The sequence below is a fragment of the Natrix helvetica genome, assembly GCF_964273705.1.
Source record: "Natrix helvetica genome assembly, chromosome: 6".
In the NCBI taxonomy this organism is placed as follows: Eukaryota; Metazoa; Chordata; class Lepidosauria; order Squamata; family Natricidae; genus Natrix; species Natrix helvetica.
This window is the reverse complement of record NC_138553.1, coordinates 10,565,300-10,590,892: the sequence shown is the minus strand read 5'-3', so window position 1 is coordinate 10,590,892 and position 25,593 is coordinate 10,565,300. Positions and strand designations below refer to the sequence as shown.

The following is a 25,593-nucleotide window of genomic DNA, read 5'->3' as shown; positions in this document are numbered from 1 at the left end:
TGCGCGCGGGCGGGGGGGGCGGGGGGCGGGCCGGGCAGGAGGAGGAGGAGCGAGGTTGGAGAAACGAAGCGCTGGTTGGCAGCCGCTCGGCTCAATGGGCGGGGCGCCGCTTCTACCACCACTCACTCACTCCCTCCGCTTTCTCTCGCTCGCTCGCTCGCTCGCTCAATCCCTCTCCGCTTTCCTCGCCGTCGCCCAGGTGCTGCTGTGGTTGGCAGCATCGCGCACGCGCGCCCCTCCGCCGGCGCTCGCGCGCGCCCGCCTCCCACTCCCTCCTCCTCCTCCTCCTCCGCTCCCCCACCCTCCCCTCTCCTCGTCTTGCCGTGCCCGCGCGCGCCGCTTTTCGCCCGGGCTGCGCTCGGACATGGCGGCTGAGCTGAGCGCCGAGCGGCTGCGCTCGCTGCCCGCCAGCTGGAGCTTCGGCATCAGCCGCGGCGGCCGCATCTTCTTCATCAAGTAAGCCGGCGGGAGCGGGATGGGGGGGGAGTGGAAGACGAGGGGAGAGGGGCGGCCGAGGCGGCGGGGGGAGGGGGGTTGGGTGAGGGGGGGTATCCCGGAGGATGGGGGGGGGTCCGGGCTCCCCTCCTCCCTCACCATCTTTCTCTTCTCTCTCCCCCCTCTCTCCCACTTTGGCAGCGAGGAAGCGAAGAGCACCACTTGGCTGCACCCGCTGACGGGCGAGGCGGTGATCACTGGGCACCGGCGCAGCCCAGGTAAGGCGGGCACTTCCCTCTGGAGGGCATCGGCGGGGAAAGTGTGGGGAGGGGGGGTCGTTTCCACCACCAACAACAACCGTTTCCCTGCTTCACTTTTACCTGCCCCCCCTCCCCGCCTCTCCTCCCTCCTCTCCCTGCACCCGGGATTTCAAAAATCACCCCCCCCTTTTTTCCTTTGCCTCCTTCCTAATTTTAAAATTTCTCCCCCCTCAACCTTTTAAGGCTGCCCTGTTTTTTTCTCAATTCTCCCCCCTCCAGCCTCCCCCCCCCCCCCACTCTTCTCCCTTCCCTTCCCTGCCAACCTCTGCCTGGGTTGGCCTTGAAAGGAGCCTCTTCTCTTCGGACTTCCTTGGGTGTATTGCTCTGCATCCCCCTCACTCCCCTCCCCTGCAGTCCCAATTCCCCACTTCTCCACGATCCCCCAATTTTCCGGGTGGGTCCCCTCCCTTTGCTGCATCCCTGCCCTCTAATCTTTAGCCTGTTGTTGTCATTGGACATAGACCCCCATCCCCAAAGTTTTGTTACTTGGCTGGCCTTTTTTTTTAAAATTTGGAGTGAGGGTGGTGGTGGATATGGCAAGTCAGGTTTGGGAAGAACCGTCCTTCTCTTTCCCTCCCCAGTGGCTCAAAACTTTCCCTCTGGATAAAAAGCTCTTTCCTTGTTTTCTCTTGGCCTTTTGACCCACCTATTTGCTTTTCTTTCTGCCGCTTGCCCTTTGATTGAATGCAAGATTCACCCCCCCCCCTTCAGTTCAAGACTACTATCATTTATTTATGTGGCATTACATTTTTCCCTCTGCTCTATGAAAATTGTTCCTCTCCCTCATAACTTGAACCAAGGAGATTTATTAATCATTTCACCTTTCATGCACTCGTCACTTCTCTCCCTCCCTCTCTCTCTCTCTTGCTCTACCCTTATCTCTTTGTCATTTTATCTGAAGCTCTTCCTCTGGGATCCTAAACCTGCCCACTCCTTTCTCACAACCCATCCTTTTCACAGCAACCCCCTGTCTTTCTGTTCTCGCTGTTTATCCTTTAACCCAAGTTAAGGGTCCTGGACTTAGAGTATTGTTTTGAACTCTGTCTAGGCCAGTCAGGGACCTGATTGGAGCATCCCTGTAAATCCATTGTTATCTCCTAGTGATGGACAGTTTGGGCCTCTATGGCCCTTATGTTTATCAAGTAAAAAAATTCCTCTGGTTTCTTTGTCATCCTTTAAGCCAGCTCTCTCCCTGTGTTTAAAATGCCTTTTCCAGCATATTGACTCTGGATGAATATTAGCATCTCTGTTCCAGTTCTGACCAGGACCTCTGTTACTAATCTGTAAATATACTCACGTTATAGGCATCACTTTTCCATCATTTATTTTCAAGTTATTGCATCCTTAAACCCAACTAACTTTTAAACTTTTTTATGCCGCTTTATTAGCCTACCTCTCTGCACGGTTGCTACTCTTCTTTCTCCAGGTACACATCCAGAGAACTAAGAGATGCCCATGTATGTTAATTTGGCTGTATTTGCTCAAATGAATATTCTGTACCCTGGATGAATGCATCCACACCTGGCATAACGAATTACAAGAGGCTCAGTGCTTTTTAACTTACATGTGGAACAGTGCTTAATCATTCTAGCTTATCTAACTATTGTACTTTCCCTGGCCTCTTAATAGATGTGATAGCCAAATACTTTGTTTCTGTTTTCTTGCCTCTGTTTTTTGGGTGTTATAATTTAATTGACCCATTTACACTAGGTTAATCACAGCTAGATTAAATCCCACTTGCTCCTAACCTTGGCAGATCCCTTTACTATATTTTCTCCATATACCCTTTGCCTTATTTGCATCCATAATTAGTTATTCCTACATCTTTGGTCTGATACTGATATTCATTCAGTTTATGACTTGTTATCTGTTGGTTCTCTCTTCCTATTGCTTAAGAGTTAATCTGATAGACATTGCTATCTATTCGTTGGGAAAACTAACTATACTAATCTTTTCCCGATGATTCCCTTCCAATAATGACTCCTGCATTGCTATCTTGCAACTGCTTTTGAATAAATGGGGGGAGGGCTTAGTAACCCACCTACCACTCGCTTAAGCTGCAGAGACTTCTGCAGTCCTCTTCCGTGATCTGATCTCTACCCACTCAGCATGCTTTCCAAATAGCTCGGAGACCTCCAGCATAGCTATTCTGTTTTGAGCAATATGTTGCTTCTCCTGGCTTCCTCAACATATTCTCTTTATGCTGTCCTACTCCATTGTAAAACTTAAACCCATAGCTGAACCTTTATAAAAAACAACAGAGCAGTACGGTTCTAGCTGTGGGAGGTGTGTATTTTCAGCAGCAGTGGTAGAATGAGCTATTCACTTGGTGTCTTAAGAGTTGGCCAGTCCAGTTGCCACTGATGTTGAGACAAGTCCCCTTCTTAATTGAGAAGAACTGAGTGCATATTTTCCTGTATTTTTCATGTTTTAAGGCTATAAGCTTATTATTTTATATTACATTTATTACAGTTTTTATAGTACATTTGTAAGTTTTCTAGAGACATCAAAGGAGGGGGCAGCTTATATTTTCTAAATTAATACATCGCATAACGTTTAGGATCAGGGTGGCATTATGATACTTATGGAAGGAAAGCTTCGTGTAAATAGCAGCACCAAATTGCAGATTTAATATTGGCTGTCTCCTCAATACTTCCCGGTGTAGACTGTACTTTGCAATTTAAAAATGAACATGTATCCTATTTTAGTGGTCTTGTGAGCACACAATGCCTTCTCATCCATCTTGCCTGCCCTCGTAGTATAACCAACATACATTTCTGTAAAATTGTCTACAGCCGAAAGCGTTTTCACTGGGCAAAGCATGAATTCACTTGTCTGTATCTTTTCAGTGTCATACTTTTTAAAGCTGGTGGCTGCTTTTTGAAATTATGCACTATCCTTAAGTGTCTTCACCCTTAAAGATACACCCTCGGTTTAGATAAGAGAGTGGGTGGTTTCTTGAGTGACAGGAAAAGGTGGGATGAATTGGAGAAAGAGGGCAGGAGCTGGGAGAGACTATGGGAAAAGAGTGGAGGGTAGACTCTATCTCTGCCATTTGTTTCTCTGGAGACAAAAAAGCAGCCGAGAAGGTCTGGCTGGAAAAAGAATAACTGGTTGTTGGTATAGCCCATCAATCAACAATGCCATGGGGAAATGGGTGTTGCAATTGCAGCAGTGCAATTGCTCCCCCCTTCTCTTTCTTTTATGCAACTGGATGTATGAAAGAGGAGTGGGTGGGAAACAAGAAAGGCAATCAGGGACTCTTGGGTTAGGACAGGGGTGTCCAAACTTGGCAACTTTAAGACTTGTGGACCTGCTCTGCTGGCTGGGGAATTCTGGGAGTTGAAGTCCACAAGTCTTAAAGTTGCCAAGTTTGGACACCCCTGGGTTAGGACGACTGGTCTGGCATTTTTGCATTTCCAGAAATTATTTGTATATTTCATTAGTGTTTAATTTTGATTCTATGTGAACCTGGGAGCAGTTTCAAGGCAGAGTGAAGTTCTTTTGTTTATCTCTCTTCCTAGTCATGGCTATGGGAAATGTCATGGGATAGTTTATAGCCAGCTGTGTTTCAGAGTCAGAAACCAGAACTGCTGGTTAATTGAGAAGAGTTCCCTGCTCCTTGTATAATTAGTGTTTGTGTTAATTGAAAAGTCCAGCAGGTAAGGGGAAGGGGCAGATGTGCTTGAGTGATTTGGCTGAGGAACGCAATTGTTTTTTCTCCTGTAATTCCACCCTGGTCTTAAATTAATGCTTTGAGGGAAGTTTTTTTCCCCCTTAACTCACATTTCAGATGTATTCTGTTTCATTCTACCATATAAATAAGTGCTTTGCTTTGTTTTGTACCCCTGCAAGTTAAAAATATACTAATGTCTCTAAGGAAAAAAAAATCAATTTTGGTTGCTTTTAAAGTATTTTGGATAATGAACAAAGCTCGTTTTTAGACAAATGGAATTTCTTCTTAAGGCTTGCATGGCAAATTCTGAATACTCTTATGATAATATTTGGATAGAAAATTGTACCAACCAGACCTGCTGTTTTACTCTTACATGGGAATAACATGTGAAAAGCTTATTTTACACTGGCTTGTATAACCTTTTAATTGTGATTGTGGGAAGTTATTATGTTTATCTTGAGGAAAGCATCTCTGAATTTAATTGCTCTTTGTTTATAGAATGTTTACCATGCAAAAAGTGTTCTTCATCAAGCTCCCAAAATAGCTTTAACTGTCTCACCAAAATATTCTAACACCCAAAGTATTTCAATTACCTGTGCTCAAACATATATATGGTACTATTATTAAAAGCAAAGCCAGCTGTATTTATGCACAGTGCAGAAGGTGAAATGATTATTTTAAGCAGTGAGCCTTGTAATTAAGCACAGCTTTAGCGATCCATTTTCTCCACAATGCTTTGTTTTGTTTTTTTTGTTCTAAAGATGAGACTAGGTTTTGAATTTTGTTTTTAAAAGATTCAAAATATTGACACTTAATTGGTGACTACAGAGAAGCAGCACCTCTCTCTTGCCTTGTCACTAGGTTTATAGTGAAAATTAAATCTCTGTACTACAAGTAGTCCTTGGGTTACAACAGTTCATTCAGCTCAAAGTTACAACGGCACTAGAAAATGTTACGCTTTTCACAGTTACAGTATTTGCAGCCTCCCCGTGATCATGTGATCAAAATTTAGCTACTTGGCAACTAGTTCATATTTATGCCCGTTGCTGTGTCCCAGAGTCATGTGATCCCCTTCTGTAACCTTCCGACAAGCAAAATCAATGGGGAAGCCAGATTCCCTTAACAATAGTCTTACTAGCTTAACAACTGCTGTGATTCACTTAACAACTGCGCCAAGAATGGTCGTAAAATGGGGCACAACTCACTTAACAAATGTCTCATTTAACAACAGAGATTCTGAGCTCAATTGTGGTCGTAAGGATCACAATACAGGACTACTTGTATTGGCTTACTTGTGAGTGCTTCCAAGTAAAACTTGAAGATATAAGCTAGCTTATACTTGGAAATCAGCTATGTGTAATAATATTTCACTAGATACCATTTTAGATATTTCAGCTCAGGTATTTTATGATTGTCACAACAGCTACCTGAAGTGAATGAAGCCAGTTAACTTAAAGATGCTGGAAGGCATTTTTTAGTATATCTATCTGTAGTTGTTGAGATGAACTATAATACTCAGAAATATTTGTGGCAATACTTAAAGTCTTTAGGATTTGAGAATTAGTTGTTGTGCTGTGTTTTACTTTCCTGATTTAAATCTTATTTGCTCTTGAGTTCATAATGAGTAAAGAACTTGGGCCATGTGTGAGGTATAAAATTGATAGTAGTGTTTTCTTTTAAAACATGTTAGAATAAAAAGAGCTAAAACAATTGCAAATGCTTAGTGTAATGAAACGATTTTCAAACATATCATGAGACTATTTTTTTTTCTACCCTAGATCTACCCACAGGTTGGGAAGAAGCATATACTTTTGAAGGTGCAAGATACTACATAAAGTAAGTGAAGCTCAGCATGCAATATTTTGCTGAGCTGCTTATTACTATATATTTTGTCTTAAGAAGCCTTATATTCTCTTCAGAGTGTGGTTTAATGGCAAGATGGATGTGTGAGATAATCTGTGGAATGGGATTTTGCTGTGTAACAACAATGCCTTATTGCAGTAGCTTAAGGGAAGGAACAATGGCATATGTTTCTGATTCCTGCCGTGATCCTTTGAGAGAGATGAAACTAAGGAATAGCAACTTGATCAACACAGCTAAGGACTACAATATTCGTAAAGCTTTGTATCTAATGGGAAGTCCAGTTTTCTCACATAAAAATCCAACTTCTGCACTTATCCTATATTTGGGCCTAGGATGTTTAAATAAGCCTTTCTGTGCCATGGTGTTCTTATTTTGATGAAAGATGTACTATCGCTTGGACTAACAAAAACATAAAACCCCACATCCATAGGAGTGTTGTATATGTTTGCCATTTTGAAATATTTATTGAAATAAATAACAACGGTGGATAAAACATCTAATAAATAAAATACACTTGCATTTGAAGAAAAAATAAATAAAGAGTTACTGCTCAGTGGCCCCTCCTGCCTACCTAATCTGTTGTGGCCCAGCAGCGGCCGGCTGAGCTGTTGGTAGACTCTGACAGCGATGACCATTATAGGACTGCTCTGGAGGATGAGGAAGACTCTGGAGGGTGTTTGGAGTCAGAGCAGGGATTAGAGAGGCCTGTTGGCCACCAGGTGGCATCTGAGTCAGGGAGCAGTGAGGAGGAACAGAGGGAGGTTGTCCCTGATGTGCGTGTGCGTAGAGCTGAGAGGAGAAGGGAGCAGCTGTGGAGAAGACGTCATAGAAGGAAATAGGGACAGTTGGCTATGGTTGTGCCCCTCCCAAAGAGTTTATAGGTGGAGCGACGGGAGGGGAATCTTTGCAGGAAACAACAGTCCATTTTACTAGCCGTTGAGAAAGCATTCCGTAAATCTAATCTTGGTTTCTTGAAGATAGCGTTTTAGGCTCCTAGCCAAGGGGTGGTTTTATTTTCGTAATTAGTTGTGGCAGACAGCCAAGCCTGTGTCTGCATATTCATTAGAATCACGGGACAGAATAGTTTGTTTCCTGCCTTAAAACAAAAGCTGTAAATATCATCACCATGGAGCAGCTACGTGCCGAAAACACGCAACTTTCACAACAGGTGGCTATGTTGGCTGCCCAGGTGGCACAGCTCCAAGCTCACCCTGTTCCACCCCCACCTTGGAGGAAATGCCCAGTTGCAGTGCCTGATAAATTTGATGGCAACCAAGCCATGTTTCCAGTTTTCTTGGGACAATGCCAGCTATTTATCAGCTTGAGAGCAGAGGATTTCCCCACTGACCGAGATAAAGTGGGGTTTATGATTAGCTTACTCTCCGGCTCCGCTGCTTGTTGGGCGACGCCACTGCTGGTCCAGGCTAGCCCCTTGCTGGATGACTTCAGGGGGTTCTGTGACCACCTCCAGTTAATGTATGAGACCCCATTAAGACGGAGACGGCTACCCGACGTCTGAAGACTCTGAAGCAGGGCCAGGGTTCCTTGCAGGACTACATGGATGAGGCGTTTGCGACCAAGTATGCGGTCCCTCTGTGTCCAGTAGATCCTCCTATGCTTGTGGAGACCATTGACGGCCGGGTGCTTCTGTCTGGGCCTATCAAGGCCGTCACGCAACCCTTGTGCCTGGTCATTGGGGCTCATGAGGAAGCCATCCAGTTCTATGTTACCTCTGGCCTGCATTTCCCCGTGGTTTTGGGCTTGGCTTGGCTTCGGGCGCACGATCCACAGATCTACTGGTCCCAGAACCTTGTCACCTTTCCAGACTTGCAATGTGTGGACCACACCTGTCATGTTTGTGCAGGCCAGCTGCTGAGTCCACCCGGGGTATCCTTGCCTTCTGACATAGCAGATTTTGCAGACGTGTTCATTGAACAAGAAGCAGACCAATTGCCACCACACCGGCCATATGATTGTCCCATCGATTTGATTCCGGACGCGTCGCTCCCTGGGGGTCATTTGTATTCGATGTGAGACCTGGAGTTGGCCGCATTGCGGGACTTTTTGAACAAAAACCTAGCTTGGGGTTTTATCAGACCCTCGTCTTCATCATTGTCTGCCCCGGTCTTGTTCGTCAAAAAGAAGACCAGAGATTTGAGACTCTGTTGTGACTATCGTAGGCTCAATGCTATCATGGTGCACAATCGATATCCTCTGCCCCTTATTCCTGAACTGTTGGAGCGGCTCAGAGAGGCTAAGATGTTCACCAAATTGGATCTCCGTGGAGCCTACAGTCTTGTCCGGATCCGACCCGGGGATGAATGGAAGATGGCATTCGGCACCAGGTACGGGCATTTTGAGTACACGGTCATGCCTTTTGGGCTGACCAGTGCCCCTGCCATCTTCCAACATTTTATGAATGACATTTTCCGGGACCTTTTGGACCAGTTTGTCGTCATTTATCTCGATGACATCATGATTTACTGGTCCTCCCGGGAGAGCCATCGGCAGCACCTACGCCTGGTCCTACAACGGCTCCATGAGAATCACTTGTATGTGAAACTGGAGAAGTGCCAGTTTTGGCAGTCCACCATTGAGTTCCTGGGACATTGTATCTCTCCCAAAGCATAGCGATGGAGCCGGGCAAGGTGGAGTCTTTGCGTAGTTGGAAACTCCTCGGAGAATGAAGGATGTCCAGTGACTCCTCAGGTTTGGCCAACTACTATTGGACTTTTATCCCCGGCTTTGCTTCCCTCACTGTGCCCCTCACTCTGCTCCTGCAGAAAAAAGTTCCGTTTCATTGGCGGGGGGGGGGGGGCTGAGCACCACGCGTTCCAGGCCTTGAAGGAGGCCTTCATGAAAGAGCCCATTTTGAAGCGTCCTGACCCCCACCCTTGGTTCGTAGTGGAGGCGGATGCATCCGATATCGCTGTGGGAGCGATGTTACTTCAGGCTCACGCCTCCGGCAGTACCCTTTTCCCTTGCACTTATTACTTGCGGAAACTCAATTCTTCTGAGCACAATTATACCATTTGGGAGAAGGAGTTACTAGCCATTAAGGTGGCGTTTGAGGCTTTGAGGCATCATCTAGAGGGGGGCAGGCATCAGATTGAAGTCCAGACGGACCATAGGAATTTGGAATTTCTGAAGACCGCACAGAAATTGAACCAGCGCCAGATCTGGTGGTCTCTTTTCTTCGCACGGTTCAATTTCCGCATGACGTACATCCCCAGTGCGCACAACCAAAGGACGGATGCCCTATCAAGGAAACCCGAGTATTCGTGTACCAAAGATCCGATTCTACCCCGGACAGTTTTGCCCATAGAGTCCTTCTCCGCGGTTCATGAGCCTGTGGATGTACAGCCCCAGATACAGGAAGCGCAGCAGCATGACGTTTGGGTGGAACAACAGAAGGCAGAGGTGGGGCCTGTCTCCCCATGGACATTCACCGATGAACTCTTGCGGTACCGAGACAGACTCTATGTGCCAGCGGGGCCCCTTCGGGGACTTATTCTATCCCAGTGCCATGATAATCCTGCGGCGAGGCACTTTAGCCTCTTCAAGACCTTGAACCTGGTCTCCCGTACCTTCTGGTGGCCCTGATTGCGACATGACGTACAATCTTACATCACGTCTTGTGTACGGTGTCAGCAGGCAAAGTCAGCGCCAGGAGCCACTCCAGGGCTGTTCCAGCCATTGCCGACCCCAGAGAGACTCTGGGGAGCCATTTCTATGGACTTCCTGACAGACTTGCCTCCGTCTTCTGGATTTACCATGGTGTTCGTGGTGGTAGATGTGCTGACGAAGATGCCGCATTTTATCCCATGTCGGAGATTACCGACAGCCCGCGCTACCGCCCACATGTTTATCCAACGTGTTTTCAGGCTGCACGGGCTACTGACAGGGATGTGTCGGACAGAGGAACGCAATTCACAGCCCAGTTTTAGAAAGGGCTTGTGACGGCCTTGGATGTCAAGATCTGCTTGTCCTCAGCACACCATCCCGAAACCAACGGAGGGACGGAGAAAGTGATTGGGATCTTGGAGCAGTACTGCACTGTTTTGTGAACCAGCAGCAAAATGATTGGGCGGACTACCTGGCAATAACAGAATTTGCGTTCAATAACTCACAGCACACATCCACGCAGACGGCGCCCTTCTTGGCCAATGTGGGGTATCATCCTCTGTTCTTTCCCCTCACACCCATCGACTCACCGGTCCCCACAGCTAAGGACTTCCTGTTGGAACTACAGATGGTCCATCAAGTTGTGCGGCAATATCTGGATAAAGCCAAGGAGGACTATAAGAGAGGCACGGACAGGTCTCGGTGCGCGACGCCGGCGTTGACTGTGGATGATCGAGTGTGGCTGTCCACTAGACACCTTCCGTCAAACTGGCCGGTCAAGAAGTTAGACCACCGTTACCTTAGCCCGTTTCCTGTTGAAGCAGTCATCAATCTGGTCGCCTATCGCCTGACTTTACCACGTTTGATGCGAGTCCATCCGGTCTTTCATCGATCTCTTCTTGTTCCTGAATGGCTGGCTTGTCCTCTTCGCCAACCTGATCATCCCCAGCAAGAACCCCATGCCGATGAGGCGCCGGCCGAGTACGAAGTTGCCAGGATCCGGGATTCCCGATGGCTGAAAGGACGGAATGGAAAGGCCGAGAGCCGGAGGATATTACCTGGGAGGATGACACACAAACGCACACACACACTCTTAGATAGTTATCATAAATAGCATTATGGATGGTTAGACTATATACTTCTTTATCCTATAAAAATTTGAGATGATGTCTGTTGTGCTACCTAGAAGACCTACTACTTAGTGACAAACCTGGTGTTCCAGTTTTGATATTTTTAAGAAATTCACATATTTGTGCATTAAATGTGATCACTGTTTGGTACTTTACGCAAAAATATAAATTATTCCACTACATTTCCTGATAGGCCATTGGAATAAAATACTGCAGAATAATGTAGAGAAAGAGTGGAAAATGCTGAAGTCAGTAACGTATTGGTTATCATGCTGTTTTTGTAGAAAATAACCCTTTTTGGATTTTCCTTTTTTTTATGACTTTTGTGGTATGTTTAAGTACAGGATGTTATCAGAACTGTTAAATGGTGGGCATGTGGTTGATAATGCTTCATCATCAAGTTACTCTGTTGTCATTGAAATAATTATCTAAATATTATGCCAAAGCTCAGAAAGCATATGCTCTTCTTCTCTAAAGTATTCTTGACATAATTTGGTAATGAAATGTTGTGTGACTCTCTGGTGTAAATATGCATATCTTGCAGAATGCATGGAGTTTATGTGGCGGAATGTAATCCAGAGTCTCAAGTGGGAGGGGCTCTTTCCCAGGGAGCAAAGGGACAATATAGCTTGCCATCTTCGATATGGAGGAAAAGGTTTACCCCCCCAGAGGTTTACTGAGTATATCTAATAGAGATGCAAATAGTTGCTTTAGTCTGGCAAGATTCCTGTCTATAGGCGAGCAGCAATAAAGAAACTACTCTGAAGCAGCTCCTCACGTTATTCTTGGGGCTGATGGTTCACGTCATACAGAAAAACTCTGTGAACGAGATGGGTGGTTTTTAAGCTTAATAAATACAGGTCCTCGACTTATAACTGTAATTGAGCCTGGAATTGCAGTTGTAGGTTGTGTCATGGGACTGACTTGATTTTCCGATTGTAGGTCGTAGGTTGTGTCATATGACTGACTTGATTTTTCGATATTTTTGTGGTGGTTGTTAAGTAAAGCACCATGATTGTTAAGAGAACGCAACGGTCACCAAGTGAACCCATTATGTGCAATGGTGGTATTTCCCAGAAATCAGAAATAACCAGTTTCTGGCAAAAAAAAATAATAATGGTCGTAAATGTGGGCCAGTTACCAAATGCTGAAAATGCAATCACATGACTCAGTGGGGGAGGGTAGCCATCAGAACTTCAAATCTGGGTCAAAAATACCTTTTTTGGCTTTGTCATAACTTTGAACTAAGCGACATGTCGCAAGTTGAGGACTACATGTAAATAAATACGTTTTTCACGTAAATAATAAAAATGTCAACTTTTCTACACATTAGACTGGTAATCCATTTATTCTGGGCAGTGTGAATCATTCTTCAAAGATTGATTCACAAGATTTTTTACAGCTGAATGTGAGATTCTTCTCTTGACAAGATCTCCCATTCAACTTTTTTTATTTATTAAGTTTCTGCTCCCTTAAGGTAGATCAAATCAGGTAAAGCACATAAAATACAAAAATATACCAATAAAATGAAAATCATTGATTGCCAATTAAAAGTTGCACTATTAAACAAAACAGCCTGAATAAAATATGTTTTCCTGCCAGCTGGCATTTTTCCTTCTACTGAAAAGTAGCTCTACCAGAAAGCATTTTTTCTCACTTTATTTCATAATTATAGCTCCAGTGCTGACAAAACTGAGAGAAGTCTCTCTCTTGAAAATCTTCAACTTTGAGTAGGTTTGTAGGGAATGTGCACTATAGTAAATGTGTGTTTCCAAATTTGAATATATCATTGCCTGCACTTTGAAACAAGGATTAGAAATAAATTAAAGGTAAAGGTTCCCCTCGCACATATGTGCTAGTGGTTCCCAACTCTAGGGGGCGGTGCTCATCTCTTGTTTCAAAGCCAAAGAGCCAGTGCTGTCTGAAGACGTCTCTGTGGTCATGTGGCCGGCATGATTAAATACCAAAGGCGCACAGAGCACTGTTACCTTCCCACCAAAGTGGTCCCTATTTTTTCAACTTGCATTTTTTACGTGCTTTCGAACTACTAGGTTGGCAGAAGCTGGGACAAGTAACGGGAGCTCATTCCATTACACGGCACTAGGGATTCGAACCACCGAACTGCCAAACTTTCTGATAACAAGTTCAGCGTCTTAGCCCCTGAGCCATGCGATCTCAGAAATAAATTAGTGATTAGTTAGTTACAAAGAGATATAAATAAGTTTTCACAATAACTGACACCTCAAAAGATCTAAGACTTTGGTCTAGTAGTTTTAGCTGTGTAAATTTGCTCGTATTCTTTGCTTTCATGTTTAGAAATGCACTCAAACTTTGAACCCATATCTTTAGGATCTTTAGGATCATTATAATTTTCTCAGCATAGGTCGTATTTCAGAAAGCAAATGCCAATTGTTTCGGTATAAGATTCATGGGTGAAAATTGTATGACAAAATTACTACAGTATAGATATTCTAGCACTTGACTGATCTTGGCAAAGATATTTGCATATGAAGCTTCTAATCTCAGCTGGTGCTGATTTGCCTGAACAATGAAGAGTTATTGTATTTGGGAAGAGCGACTGATCCCCAAGTAAAATATTGATTCCACAGTTCCTAATTTGAAATCTGCTGCTCCAAAATGGTTTCTTGCTTACAATTTTCATCCCTCTGTCATCTCTGCTGCCCTTGTGGCTTTCCTGACATGCAATTTTATCTAGGACATATTCTGGAACAATATGGCATGATGGTGAAAATAATGTTTGTGCTTGGACGTGAGATTCATTTGAGAGGTTACTGGCAGGGGTTCTATGTTGATGTGTCATAATTGAAAGTCCCTTTAGAGAAATACCTGTATCCTGCAGTTACATAGGTAACATCGCAAACATTTTGGTAGTGATTTCTGCAAATAGGTCTGTAACACTAAGATCCCAACGTGATGGCCAGAACTGATATGTTGTACCAGAGATACTCAGAAATTCTATTTAAATTGTTAAGTTTCAATATGAACAAAGGGGAAATCGTTAAATACTTGACTGGGGAACAATAAGACAGGTACAACCATTAGTACAGCGAAAGGTGTGCACTATTGTTGCAGAGTGTTGAATTTTGACAGTATATTTTTGGTTGAAAAAGTGTGTGAGGGCCATATGCTGTTGTGGTCTTCCATTAGCAAAATAAGAGAACTTAGGTCTTCCATTTGATCCCTAACTATTTAGTCATTTTATGAAATGCTCTGCAAATTTTCAGAAGCTTCAGAAGGAAAACTTGTAAAGTGAAAAATGAGGAATTACAGCCCATAATTATGGTTGTTATTCCTTGCAGTTGGGAGTCAAGGCGTCACATGACTGAAACTGATTTTTCAGCATTTTTTGTTTCCTTTCTTTAAGGAAATGCATTATACCCAATAGGCATTTTTTGATGGAAACCAGAAGTTGATGCCAGAAACCAGCAAACAGTGTCAAAATTTGTGGTGACCTGACTATGGGGTGCTGCAAATCGTTATATATATGAGCCAGTTGCCAAGCACCCAAAATGTGATCACATGAGTACAGGGTGCAGATGTTGTAACTTCAAAATTACGGTCTTAAGCAGCTTTTGGGGGAATCCAGTTGTAACTTTGAAGGGTGATGAGTGTAGGAATAAGAGGAAAGGTTACGTAAAGACATGCTCAGCAAACTGCCATGATCTCAGTGGCTGTTTACCTCTTAACCTATGAGCTCACCTAGAAGAGCCAGGCCGTACCAGGGAGTTACGTGAGATTCAACCTTGGCTGGGATGGTCTTCAAGATTGACAAGGGAAATAAGAAGGAATAAACCAATAACGATGCTGTTGCCATCTATGCTTTATTCTGCTTGTTGAAACTGTATAAAAGCCAAATAAACTCTGCGTAAGGCAGGCAGACATTTTAGATACCACCTGCTATGATGGATTTCTGAGACCAACCGTTGAGGACTATCTGTACATATTTGTTGTCCTTATGGCAGACTCATTTGAGACATCGCTAGAAAACAATTGCAGATTTGAAAGGCTCGATCTCAAACCATAGAGAAAATAACAATATGATTACCTAATGAAAGCAATGAAAGGAAATGCTCTTTTTAGCTTGTTGAAATTGCAAGCGGGATTGCAATGAAGTTTCCTGACTATACATTTTCATCAGGTCCTCTAATGCAGTGTTTCCCAACCTTGGCGACTTTAAGTCCTGTGGACTTCAACTCCCAGAATCCCCCAGCCAGCATAGCTGGCTGGGGAATTCTGGGAATTGAAGTCCACAGGACTTAAAGTCGCCAAGGTTGGGAAACACTGCTCTAATGAACTGCGATTGTAAACAGAGGAAAAGAATGTGGTGAAATCACGGAGAGAAACACCAGCAACTCCTATTAACAACCAACAAACTTTTTAAAAAAAATGGTAACAGTAAAACAAGGAACATGTTTTCTTTCCTCAGTAAAATTCTTTATGACAACCTAAGCTATTTATATGTGTAATAGCAATTGTTTATCATTCCATTTTTTCCACTTGTATCTTCCATCACGCATTTTCAGTATTTTTCCATGGGATATTTGATGCTTCTTCCATAGGCATGGTACATAGTATTTTTCCAAATAGAATTTCTGGTCTGGAGGTTAGATCTGGAGACTTTCTGTATTATGGCTGTCGTAACAATAAAATTAGATGGATAGCTTTTTGCAAACAGGTGCCATCATAGCTTGAACATTTATTGCATAAGTATTCCAAATCATATGGGGAAACTTACACTAATTAAAAAGAGTATATGATATTCATAATATGAAATTATTGCTATCTGTATTGTTACCTGTTTTTTCCTTCTTGTTGTTGTTTCTGTACTAATTACATACGGGAAGTGTTCTCCACAACAAAGACTGGTAAATGGAGCCTATTTGTTTTGGGTAATAAGGTTTTGTCTGAAGTTGTGATAGCATTTTACTTTTAATGAGCTTAGTGAAGGATTTCAGGTTTTATTGTAATTCAATTTAGTAGAAGAGTACAGATACTGCAGTTTGATCGTACGGGTTAAAAGGGAAACAATAGATTAGTTATATCTGAAAAAGTAGATATTTCTAGCATTGGAAAACCAACTATTTTATTTAGTAAGAATTTAAAGTAGACAAGCTTACTGAAATTCCTCATATGCAAATTGTTCTTTGGATAAACAGAATTCTGATGCTGAACTCGAAAAAAAATGTTTAGTTCATAGTAGTTTTCAACTCATGGAGGAAATATGTGGGCAGTAGGAGTCAAAAAGGAATTGATGGGCCATAATCAATCAATAATGTTTTCAATAGGGAAAGGTAATTGAAAATAGCTTCACTACTTTCTTTTTACTATAAGTTGCAAAATTGCAAAATTTAATGGAAACTGTGGCACTAGCTCTTACAGTGGCTTGAAGCATCAGTTAAAGTACTTCAGGAAGAAGAAAGGGAAAAATGAGCTAAGTGAGGCTTTTTCTCCCTCCATTTTTTTTCATGGCTCTCCATTTCATGTTCTTAAGGAAGAAAAGTGAATTATCTGTATTGCATTTTGCAAGCATGAAGCCTCCTAGAAATCAGAAACATGTAATTAACTTCTAATCCCTGGTGCTTTCTTTGCACTATATGAGAGAGCAAGCGGCCTTAGAACCATGTTAGTATCATATTGATCTTTTGTTCTAAATTGGATGGTGTTTAGGGTGTTGTCTTTTTGACCTGTGAATGTCCCAAACAAACACAAAAAAAGTGTTTTTGTGTTTCACTCTGCTGATTTTGCTTCCGGTATACATTTTTTTGCAAGGTGAGAAGAGGTCAGATGTATAGATAATTGCAGGGGTATTTGGCACTGTTCAAGAAATATTGATATAAATACGAGGTGCTGACAAGAAAGACTTGTTCCAGTGCTTGATATTTCGACCTTCAGTTCTATATCAACAAGGCGTAGTATTCTTCCTAGAAAGGAATATTTTCAGATTAAAATTTCTTCCAGATTAGGTATTGATAAAGTCTTGTCAGGTGAGAATTTTAGAAGGGTTAGGGATCTGCATTTGGAGGCAGTGTTGGGATTCACAAATTTTTGCTACTGGTTCTGTGGCCGTGGCTTGGTGGGCGTGGCATGGCATGGATTGGTGGGCATGGCAGGGAAAGGATACTACGAAATCCCCAGTCCCTCCCCACTCCTGGGGGAAGGATACTGCAAAATCCCCATTCCCTCCCCACCCCACTAACCTGCTTTCCAGCTCTGTTCTCCTGTGCAGGGCAACAAAAGAAGACCCAGCCAATCATTTGGGATTCGGGAAGCAGCGAATAGATGGGGGCATGGCCAGCCAGAGTGGTATTTGCCAGTTCTCCGAACTACTCAAAATTTCCGCTACCGGCTGAATACCACCTCTGTTTGGAGAGCTTACTCAAAGAGGCTAGAGGTAGTGACTACAGATAATCCTCGACTTATGACTACAGTTGAGCCCAAAATTCTATTGCTAAGTGCGACGGTTGTTAAATGAGCTTTCCCCCATTTTATGACTTTTCTTGCCATGGTTGTTAGGTGAATCACTGCAGTTGTTTGTTAGTAACACAGTTGTAAAGTGAATGTGGCTCCCCCTTGGATTTTGATTGTCAGAAGGTTGCAAACGTGATCACATGACTCAGGGGCACTGCAGTCACCATAAAAATGGTCCAGTTGTCAACCATTCGAATTTCGATCACGTGACCATGGGGATGCTGCAACGGTTGTAAGTGTGAAAAATCATCATGAGCCACTTTTTTTTCCAGTGCCATTGTAATTTCAAATGGTCACTAAATGAGCAGTTTTAAGTTGAAGACTACCTATACTTTGGTCTCATGCATCTTGGCCCAACCTTTCTATTTCAAAGTGTCCCAAGTTGTATGTTTCTTTAGCAGTTTATTAGTTTTATTATCTAATATATGTCAGGGTCGCAAGTAACACCCCCAACAAAAGAAGACTCCGAGGCTTGAGCTTCCTCAAAGTTCCATTTTATTAGAGATGTCATATTGGCACATCTGGGAAAACCCGAATCTGAAAGCTTCCAAGTTTCCCCCACCCAAGTGAAAGTTCAAGTCCCTGCCCATGTCCACCATATAGTCCAATCAGGCACCGCCCCAACGGGAAATGCCTCCCAGTCACGCCACTCCAGGTACAGGGCAAGATGTCCTTGACTCTCTGGGAAAGGAATGTTATTTAGACCATATATTTCCCATACTCCATATAATCCCCCTTCCCATTTTCTCACAATAGAAAATGTGGCAGGTCTGATGGCCCAGTGCAAAAGATGGCTTCCTGGCCTGACAATGTATAATTAAAGTAAGAAGTCACTATTCCAAGGGACATATTTACTTAAAATATATTAAACCTAAGACCACTTTCTGTTGAAGGGGATGACTTTTGTCTACAGGGAAATAAAGTATTGTTTCCCAAACTCAACTAGAAAGGGACCGTTAAAAAAATAGTGTTTTCAATTTGTGTTGCATTTAGTTAAGGGGGTGATTACCTGGAAAGGTACAAGGGATTAGTCTTGATTTCCCCGTGTTTACTTTTGTTTCTTCGATTCACTGCCAGTTTTCTGCACTTGTGAAATGTTCTTAATTAAAACGTACTGCTAACTCTCTTTATTTTCCCATGGTAGACACATCCTTGGGAGGCTTTCAATTATGAACTCTCCCTGACAAATTCTTTTGCTTTCCTGAGTGCTGAACCTGAGGCAATAACACTGCTAATCAGATTGGGGTCTACAGCCACTACAGTAATATAAATGTTAATTTAGTTCTGTATTCTGATTCCACATTAGGTCAAAATGTCTCTTCCAAGAATCTAAACACTGCACCTAAACATCTAGCATATCATTTACCCCCCCCCCCCCTTTCAAACACTAAACTAAGTTAGAGTACTTCGTATCACAATATCATCTTTTGATCTGAGATTACACAAACCCTCTTGTGATCAGATAAAATAGAAGCTATAAACGTTGAATATAACCTCTGTTTAGGATGTTCAGGGAAGCAGCACTGCTGTCCTTGACTTTTAATATCTGGAATCAATTTGTTCTCGATTATCAGTTTTTTACCTTACCATCAAGCTACAAGCAATTTTCAGTTAACAAGGTAACTGGGACTGAGATCATTGGGATCAGAAACTCATTTCTAAGCTACTGTGTTTCCCCAAAAATAAGACATTTTTTTACAACACCCCCCCCCCATCGAAATAAGCATTTGGCCTTATTTTTGGGGAGGTCTTATTATTTTTGAGGTGCAGGCGGCGGCAAATGTGGTGACCTCAAGGCTGCTGGTGTGTTGCAATGTTTTGGGGGAGGGCTTATTTTAGCGCATGCACTCAAAATCCCAATTAGGCTTATTATCCTGGGAGGTCTTATTTTCGGGAAAAGAGGGTATATGGTTGCAAAGGACAATGATGCATGACTGCATTGACTTTCAACAGCAATTCTGGTTGCAGTCATTAAGTAAATCCTACATGGTTATTAAGTGCAACATTATGTGTTCACCATCTGCAACCTCTTGATGGCATCCCCCACTGACACTGCTTGTCAGAAACCAGCAGTGAAAGTCACAAATGGCCGTGGGGACATTGCCAATGGCTGCAGTTTGAAGAACAGATGTAAAGCACCTCATTCAGTGCAGTCGTAACTTCAGTCAACTGAATGAGTGGTTGTTAACCCAGACCACAGCCATATAAATAATCTTTATAGTAAATCCTTGTGATTTACTGTGATTTAATGATAGAAATTGCTTCCATTGTCTGGACTGCTTCAGAGTAATGGACTTTAATGTCCATTAAAGCACTATGAAGCGGTATATAAGTCTAAGTGCTATTGCTACCATGTTTCCCTGAAAATAAGACTGGGTCTTATATTAATTTGGGGCTTGTTTTCTGGGAAATACAGTACTAAATGCATCAGTCTGGTTGACAATCTTAACTGGGTCTTATTTTTGGGGTAGGGTTTATATTATGAGCATCCTAAAAATGCTAAGGCTTATTTTCCAGTTGGGTCTTCTTTTGGAAGAAAAAATTTCTTTTATTTTTTCCAGTCCGTAGTAAAAATCTTGCTACAACATTCAAAATCTGCTCTATGAATAGTGTTGCATCAGATTGACATTTTATTCTGTGAGTGTTGTCTCTGCATCTGTTCTTAGAGCAGTGGGTAAGCTGCCTTAGCGTCTTTCCCCATTAATATTGAGAGATGGGAATTGACTTTCCAAGCAAGGGATTATCTTTGTGCTTTTGATGCTCCGTGCCTTTGCATTGCAGTACTCATTCACCTAACGTGCATGCCGTTATACCATCAGTGAGTAGGAGTTGAAATTCAGAAATAGGATACGTCTATTTTCCAGCAAGTATATCATGGTTTCATGCATATTAGCGCATTCTGGAATGTAAGTGGAAATTCAAAATCCTTCCTTGAAAAGGTTGTTTATGTTAGGATTTAGAGAAGTGCAATTCTTTTTGTTTCCCTGATATCCCTTTTGATCTGTTTCTAATACTTCTTTGGAAGTACTTAGATCAGGGGTGTCCAAACTTGGCAACTTTAAGACTTGTGGACTTCAACTCCCAGAATTCCCCAGCCAGCTGGGGAATTCTGGGAGTTGAAGTCCACAAGTCTTAAAGTTGCCAAGTTTGGACACCCCTGACTTAGATGAAGAACATATAAAATCCTCTTCTCTGACCATCTAGTGAGTAAAACGAAAAATAGTGATGTAATCATTCATAATAGGAAAGCTAAACTCATCTATCTGGACAGTTAAAATAATGAAAAGCTGTTTAATGTTACGAAACTAAAATTGGATTAATTGAGAAGATACTTCAGATCCAGAAACCAATAATAATCTCTACTAATTTGAAGCGGTGTCATTCTTTTTCAGAGACAGATGTTTTATTCGTAGACTTGGTTTGACTTGTTTATTGAATAAAAGCAGATGAACTAAGTATGACTTCTGTTCACTATTTGGACTTTCGTACGGCAAGCGGAGGGGGTCACGCTCGCATTGCATTATGGTTGCACACGCGCATACGCACTTTCGGCACACGGTGACAAAAAGGTTAGCCATCACTGCTATATAGTGAGGGTAGAAAAGTAATCAGTAGATTGAGGTCTGCTTTCTGATTCCTATTTTGGTGAATTTAGCAATCCATTTTTTTATTTGTTCCTACCTCCAGGGTATTGTTTTGCATTTTACATCTGGTGATCTTCCGTTTCTCATCTTACAGTTGAGTTGACCTTCTGTTTTTATTTACTGAAATTGGTCAGGCATGTCAATTAATTTGGAGTGCACTTCCTTTACATAGCTGGTAGTGCTTTAGCTCTCTGCGTGGTGAAAATTGCAACACTGCAGTGTCGTATAAAACATGGTTATGTAAATCTATGCTAAATGGTAGATGAACCACTGGCTTCAATTTTATTTCTTCGCCTAGCAACCATTGTGAGCTACAGATCATAGGCATTTGCAAATATAATACATAATGTAGTTCTTCATGGAGATTCTAACAAAACATACTACATAATTCAAGACATCTACCATGTAGAATGTGTGTTGCTGTTTTTATAGTGAAAATAATTATTTCCATTTTCTGCTTACACTCATTGTCCTTATGCAATTGAAACAACAGCTAAAATAATGAGTTGCAGCTTGTAAAATTGTCACCTGAACCTGCTTGAAGTTACAGCAGTATAACTTAACCAGAAAGTATTTGTCTCTATGAGTTCTTCTACAGAACATAATATTAAAGTGATTTTCTACTTCAGAAATAAAAAGCTTGTTATTTAGTTGCAGAAAGTGAGATTTAAGCATTACTGGAATAAACTTGAGGCACACAAAGATAAGGTAGAAAAAATAGGATGTATCATAGCTATATGGGCACAAAGTGGACAAAACCAAAGATACATTATTATTGCAGAATTATCTCAAATTTCATTGCCTCAAATGTGTCTGAATAGAGAAACATAAGAGCAGGGGTGGGATTCAGCCGGTTCGGACTGATTCATGCAAACTGGTAGTTCTGGTTATCAGTTGGCCCCACCCACTCGCCCCTGCGTTAGTGTGTCCTATATTTCCTTGTTTGAAGCCCAGCTGATCGATGCGGCAGAGAGTTTGCCACACTTCACTGCTTTACTCACCGGGGCTGCAGTAGAAGGTAAGTTTTAGAGCTGTTTTGAAACGAACTGCGCGTGAGCAGAGCCTGCATTTGTCGAACCGGTTGCTGCACTGGTTGAATCCCACCACTGCATAAGAGGCAATGAGTGGGAATAACAAAACCATCTTGGCATCGTGAATTGTCTTTAAATTGTTGGAAAATGAGGATGGATTTCAAATAAGTTTTAATTTTTTTACCTCTGGGTGACTTCTGTCAAGTGAAAGATGTACTTGAAAGACATGTGAAAGTGAAAGACAATATTTAAAAAGTAAAAACCTTCCTGAGAAAGAATATCAAGGCTGCAGAATATCAAATACTACCTTGTTTCCCTGAAAATAAGTCCTTCCTGGATAATAACCCAATCGGGCTTTTGAGCGCCTGTGAAAATAAGCCCTCCCCTGAAAATATTGCAACACAGCAGCAGCCATAAGGTGATTATGCTCGTCGCCTCCTGCAACCTCAAAAATAATAAGACCTCCCCGAAAATAAGGCTAAGCACTTATTTCAGGGTCAAAAGAAAACAAGACACTGTATAAGCCAACTAGAGTTATCTTAGTGAAGTGGGCAGCAAAGAAGGTTAATAAACAAACTTCTACATGAAACATGTTGCTGTGATGTTATGAGGTAATCTTTTTTAAGCTATATGATCTGTCATACATCAGAATGTATCTTTTTTTTCCCCTGAATCCTCTCTGTCATAATCAAATCTTATTTTTCCCCACTGTACTTTTCCTCTTCCCCACTCAGCTGACTTGGATGTCATTGGAAAGTTGTGCCTAACAGTGATTACAGTAAAAATAATAGTATGCAGATGTACTATCTTTGCCATCGATATCACCACGGAATGCCTCATCAAATTTTATTACAAATTTAATCCTGCCATTTTACTACATAGACAAGATTGGTAATAAATGTTTTTACTATCATAATAAAGATCCCACCCTACATATTTACATGAATTTCCAGGATTGCGCAATACTAAGTTTGAATTCTTCAAAGGGCAATACCTGGAGTGATTGGTAAGATAAATTGCTTGGTATGAGATATAGATTAATTGTAAGGAAGTTACAGTTGTTGTAGTGTATTAAAAGAACTGACTATTGGAACAGCCCTGTAGCTCAAGGTTGCATTATTTCTCCAAAGCACTGGATTTAATGTGTCTGGGGAAAATTGTTTGTATTTCATTAAAAGTTAGGGCTATCTCTTTTCTTTTTTATTTCCCCTAATGTTTGAAAGAGAGAAAGGTGGAGAGAAATAAGTTTTTATCTACTTCATTTTATCATATATGTATTTTTGCAGATACAATATTTATTTATTTACTAAATTTATATGCAGCTCACCTCGCATAGAAGTGGTTTACAACAAAGGCAGCAAGACAAAATATTAAAATAATAAATAAACCTAATAGTTAATAGTATATCTCTGTTTTTCTTCTCTACCCTACCACCAATATTTTATTTTGGATACAGAGGTTGGTGAAGTTTCAGATTTGGTCCTCTTCTCTGGAACATGGTATTTTTTATTCAATATCAATGTTTTTATTTAATTGAAAATAGATGCTGCTAATTCTGACATTTTTAAGAGCAAAACCTCAGTGGTCTGTTTTTAAAATCAGATTTTAAAAGATCTGAATTTTCAGTTAAAACAAAATGAATGTACAGTAATGTGATGGCCAGTGATTTAATTTTGACCTGAGAATCATATGGTTACCACTTACTGCTAATGCCCTTGACATGAAATAATTTTCTTGAATCCAAGATTGGCATCTCAATTCAAACATACAGTATTTCAAATCCTATATCCTAGGGATTAATTAGAAACGTCATTTTCTGCCTTCAACCTCTTAAACCTTTTGTTTTATCTAGCAAGTACATTTATTGGCTCCAAAGATTTAAAATTAGAATCATTTTGTGCAAAAGGGAATTTTGCCATGAATTCTTTCTTAAAATTGTTCTTTCAGCCTTGGTCACCTGTCTTTAAAATGAAACCTCTGCACCGACTTCATTTCATGTGACAGCTGAATGTGGCATAACCACAGTGTGTCAAGAATAATTGAGAGGTTTTCCCAAAATACACTTTTTTTTAAATAAGCCTGCATTATTTTTATTCAGCTGGCATGAATTTTTGTTTTTCCTTTAAAAGGAAGATGTTTTATTCCATAAGACTCGCTGCTTTTCACAAATTCATCTTTTAGTCAGCACACAGTGTTTCAAATAATTTGAAGTTAATTTCAAGTGAAGGATTTATTTTCTCATAATAGTGACTTTTATGGAGACATGAAATGTTCAAGTCGTATACCTTCAAATGAAGAAACATGGTTGTAAATTTGAGATGTGAAAATACTGTCACATACAAAGAGAACATTATTACCTCTGGTTATATAGTCCTTTCTTTAGTATAGGGAATCTGTTTTCCTTCTGGAATTAATGATGCCATGTACACCATTATGGGAAACATCCTTAGCCAATGAAACTCATTCCTTTCCTATGGCAAAGGGGGGAAAACTGTAGAAAATAGTTTTAGGATTCCTGTCTGGAATAGCAATGGGAATAGTACTTAAGATTTACATACTGCTTCATGGTGCTTTACAGCCCACTCTAAGCGGTTTACAGAGTCAGCATATTGCCTTCAACAATCTGGGTCCTCATTTTACCGGCCTTAGAAGGATGGAAGTCTGAGTCAAATTTGAGCCTGGTGAGACTTGAGTTACCAAATTGCAGTATATTCTAACCACTACGCCACTGCGGCTCCTAATATATCATAACTAGTATTCCATTAAATAGGTAGCTGAGATAGAAAAATTGTGCCACAGATTTCAGCAGCTTGGCTGAGAAGGGCTAGGTTGCCCATCCTTGCTATTTCAAACCAACTTGATTATTTATTTAGCCTATGGCGATGTTACAATTAGGGAGGAGACTATAGTTATTGGTACAAAGTAATTATTCGTAAATTTTCAAGATCCTCTCAGGCTTAGAGGACTATCACTCTTCAGCTGAAGAGTGATAGTCCATTTAGTTCTTGCGAACTAGCTCCGCACCAGAAGGATGAGCGGCATCCTGCAACATCATCCAGGGCCTGCTTTCATCACCAATGTCGCCGGGCGTCGCATCCAGGAAAGTCCACCATCAAAACTCCACAATGTTTCCCACTGAAGTGGTACCTGTTTATCTATTCACAGGTAGCATGCTTTCAAACTGCTAGATGGGCAAAAGCTGAGACAAGCAACAGAAGCTCACTCTGTCATGTATGTGGTGCTAGGATTCGAACCACTGGAGCAGAGATCATCTCCAGCATCTTTAAGCCTCTCAGCCACCGCGATTCTGAGACCATCTTGATAATTTTATCAGATAAATTTACGTGCAAGGATGCAGCTTGCTTAGGGAAGTAACACAGA

At 41.7% G+C, this 25,593-nt stretch overlaps 1 protein-coding gene across 16 annotated transcripts in view; it reads left to right on the top strand.

The window, feature by feature from the left end:
• Window positions 1-199: 199 nt before the first annotated feature.
• The window catches only part of PLEKHA5 (pleckstrin homology domain containing A5), a 223,920-nt gene continuing 198,526 nt past the window's right edge, over window positions 200-25,593 (top strand). For 2 of the 16 annotated variants that reach the window (XM_081958219.1, XM_081958220.1), the window contains exons 1-3: window positions 213-456; window positions 637-713; window positions 6,210-6,267. In XM_081958219.1, coding sequence (XP_081814345.1) covers window positions 365-456; window positions 637-713; window positions 6,210-6,267 — 227 coding nt within the window. In that variant the 5' untranslated portion in view covers window positions 213-364. Of the gene's footprint in view, window positions 457-636; window positions 714-6,209; window positions 6,268-25,593 lie in introns of all 16 variants that reach the window. The other 14 variants (XM_081958222.1, XM_081958223.1, XM_081958210.1 and 11 more) reach the window with 12 other exon arrangements.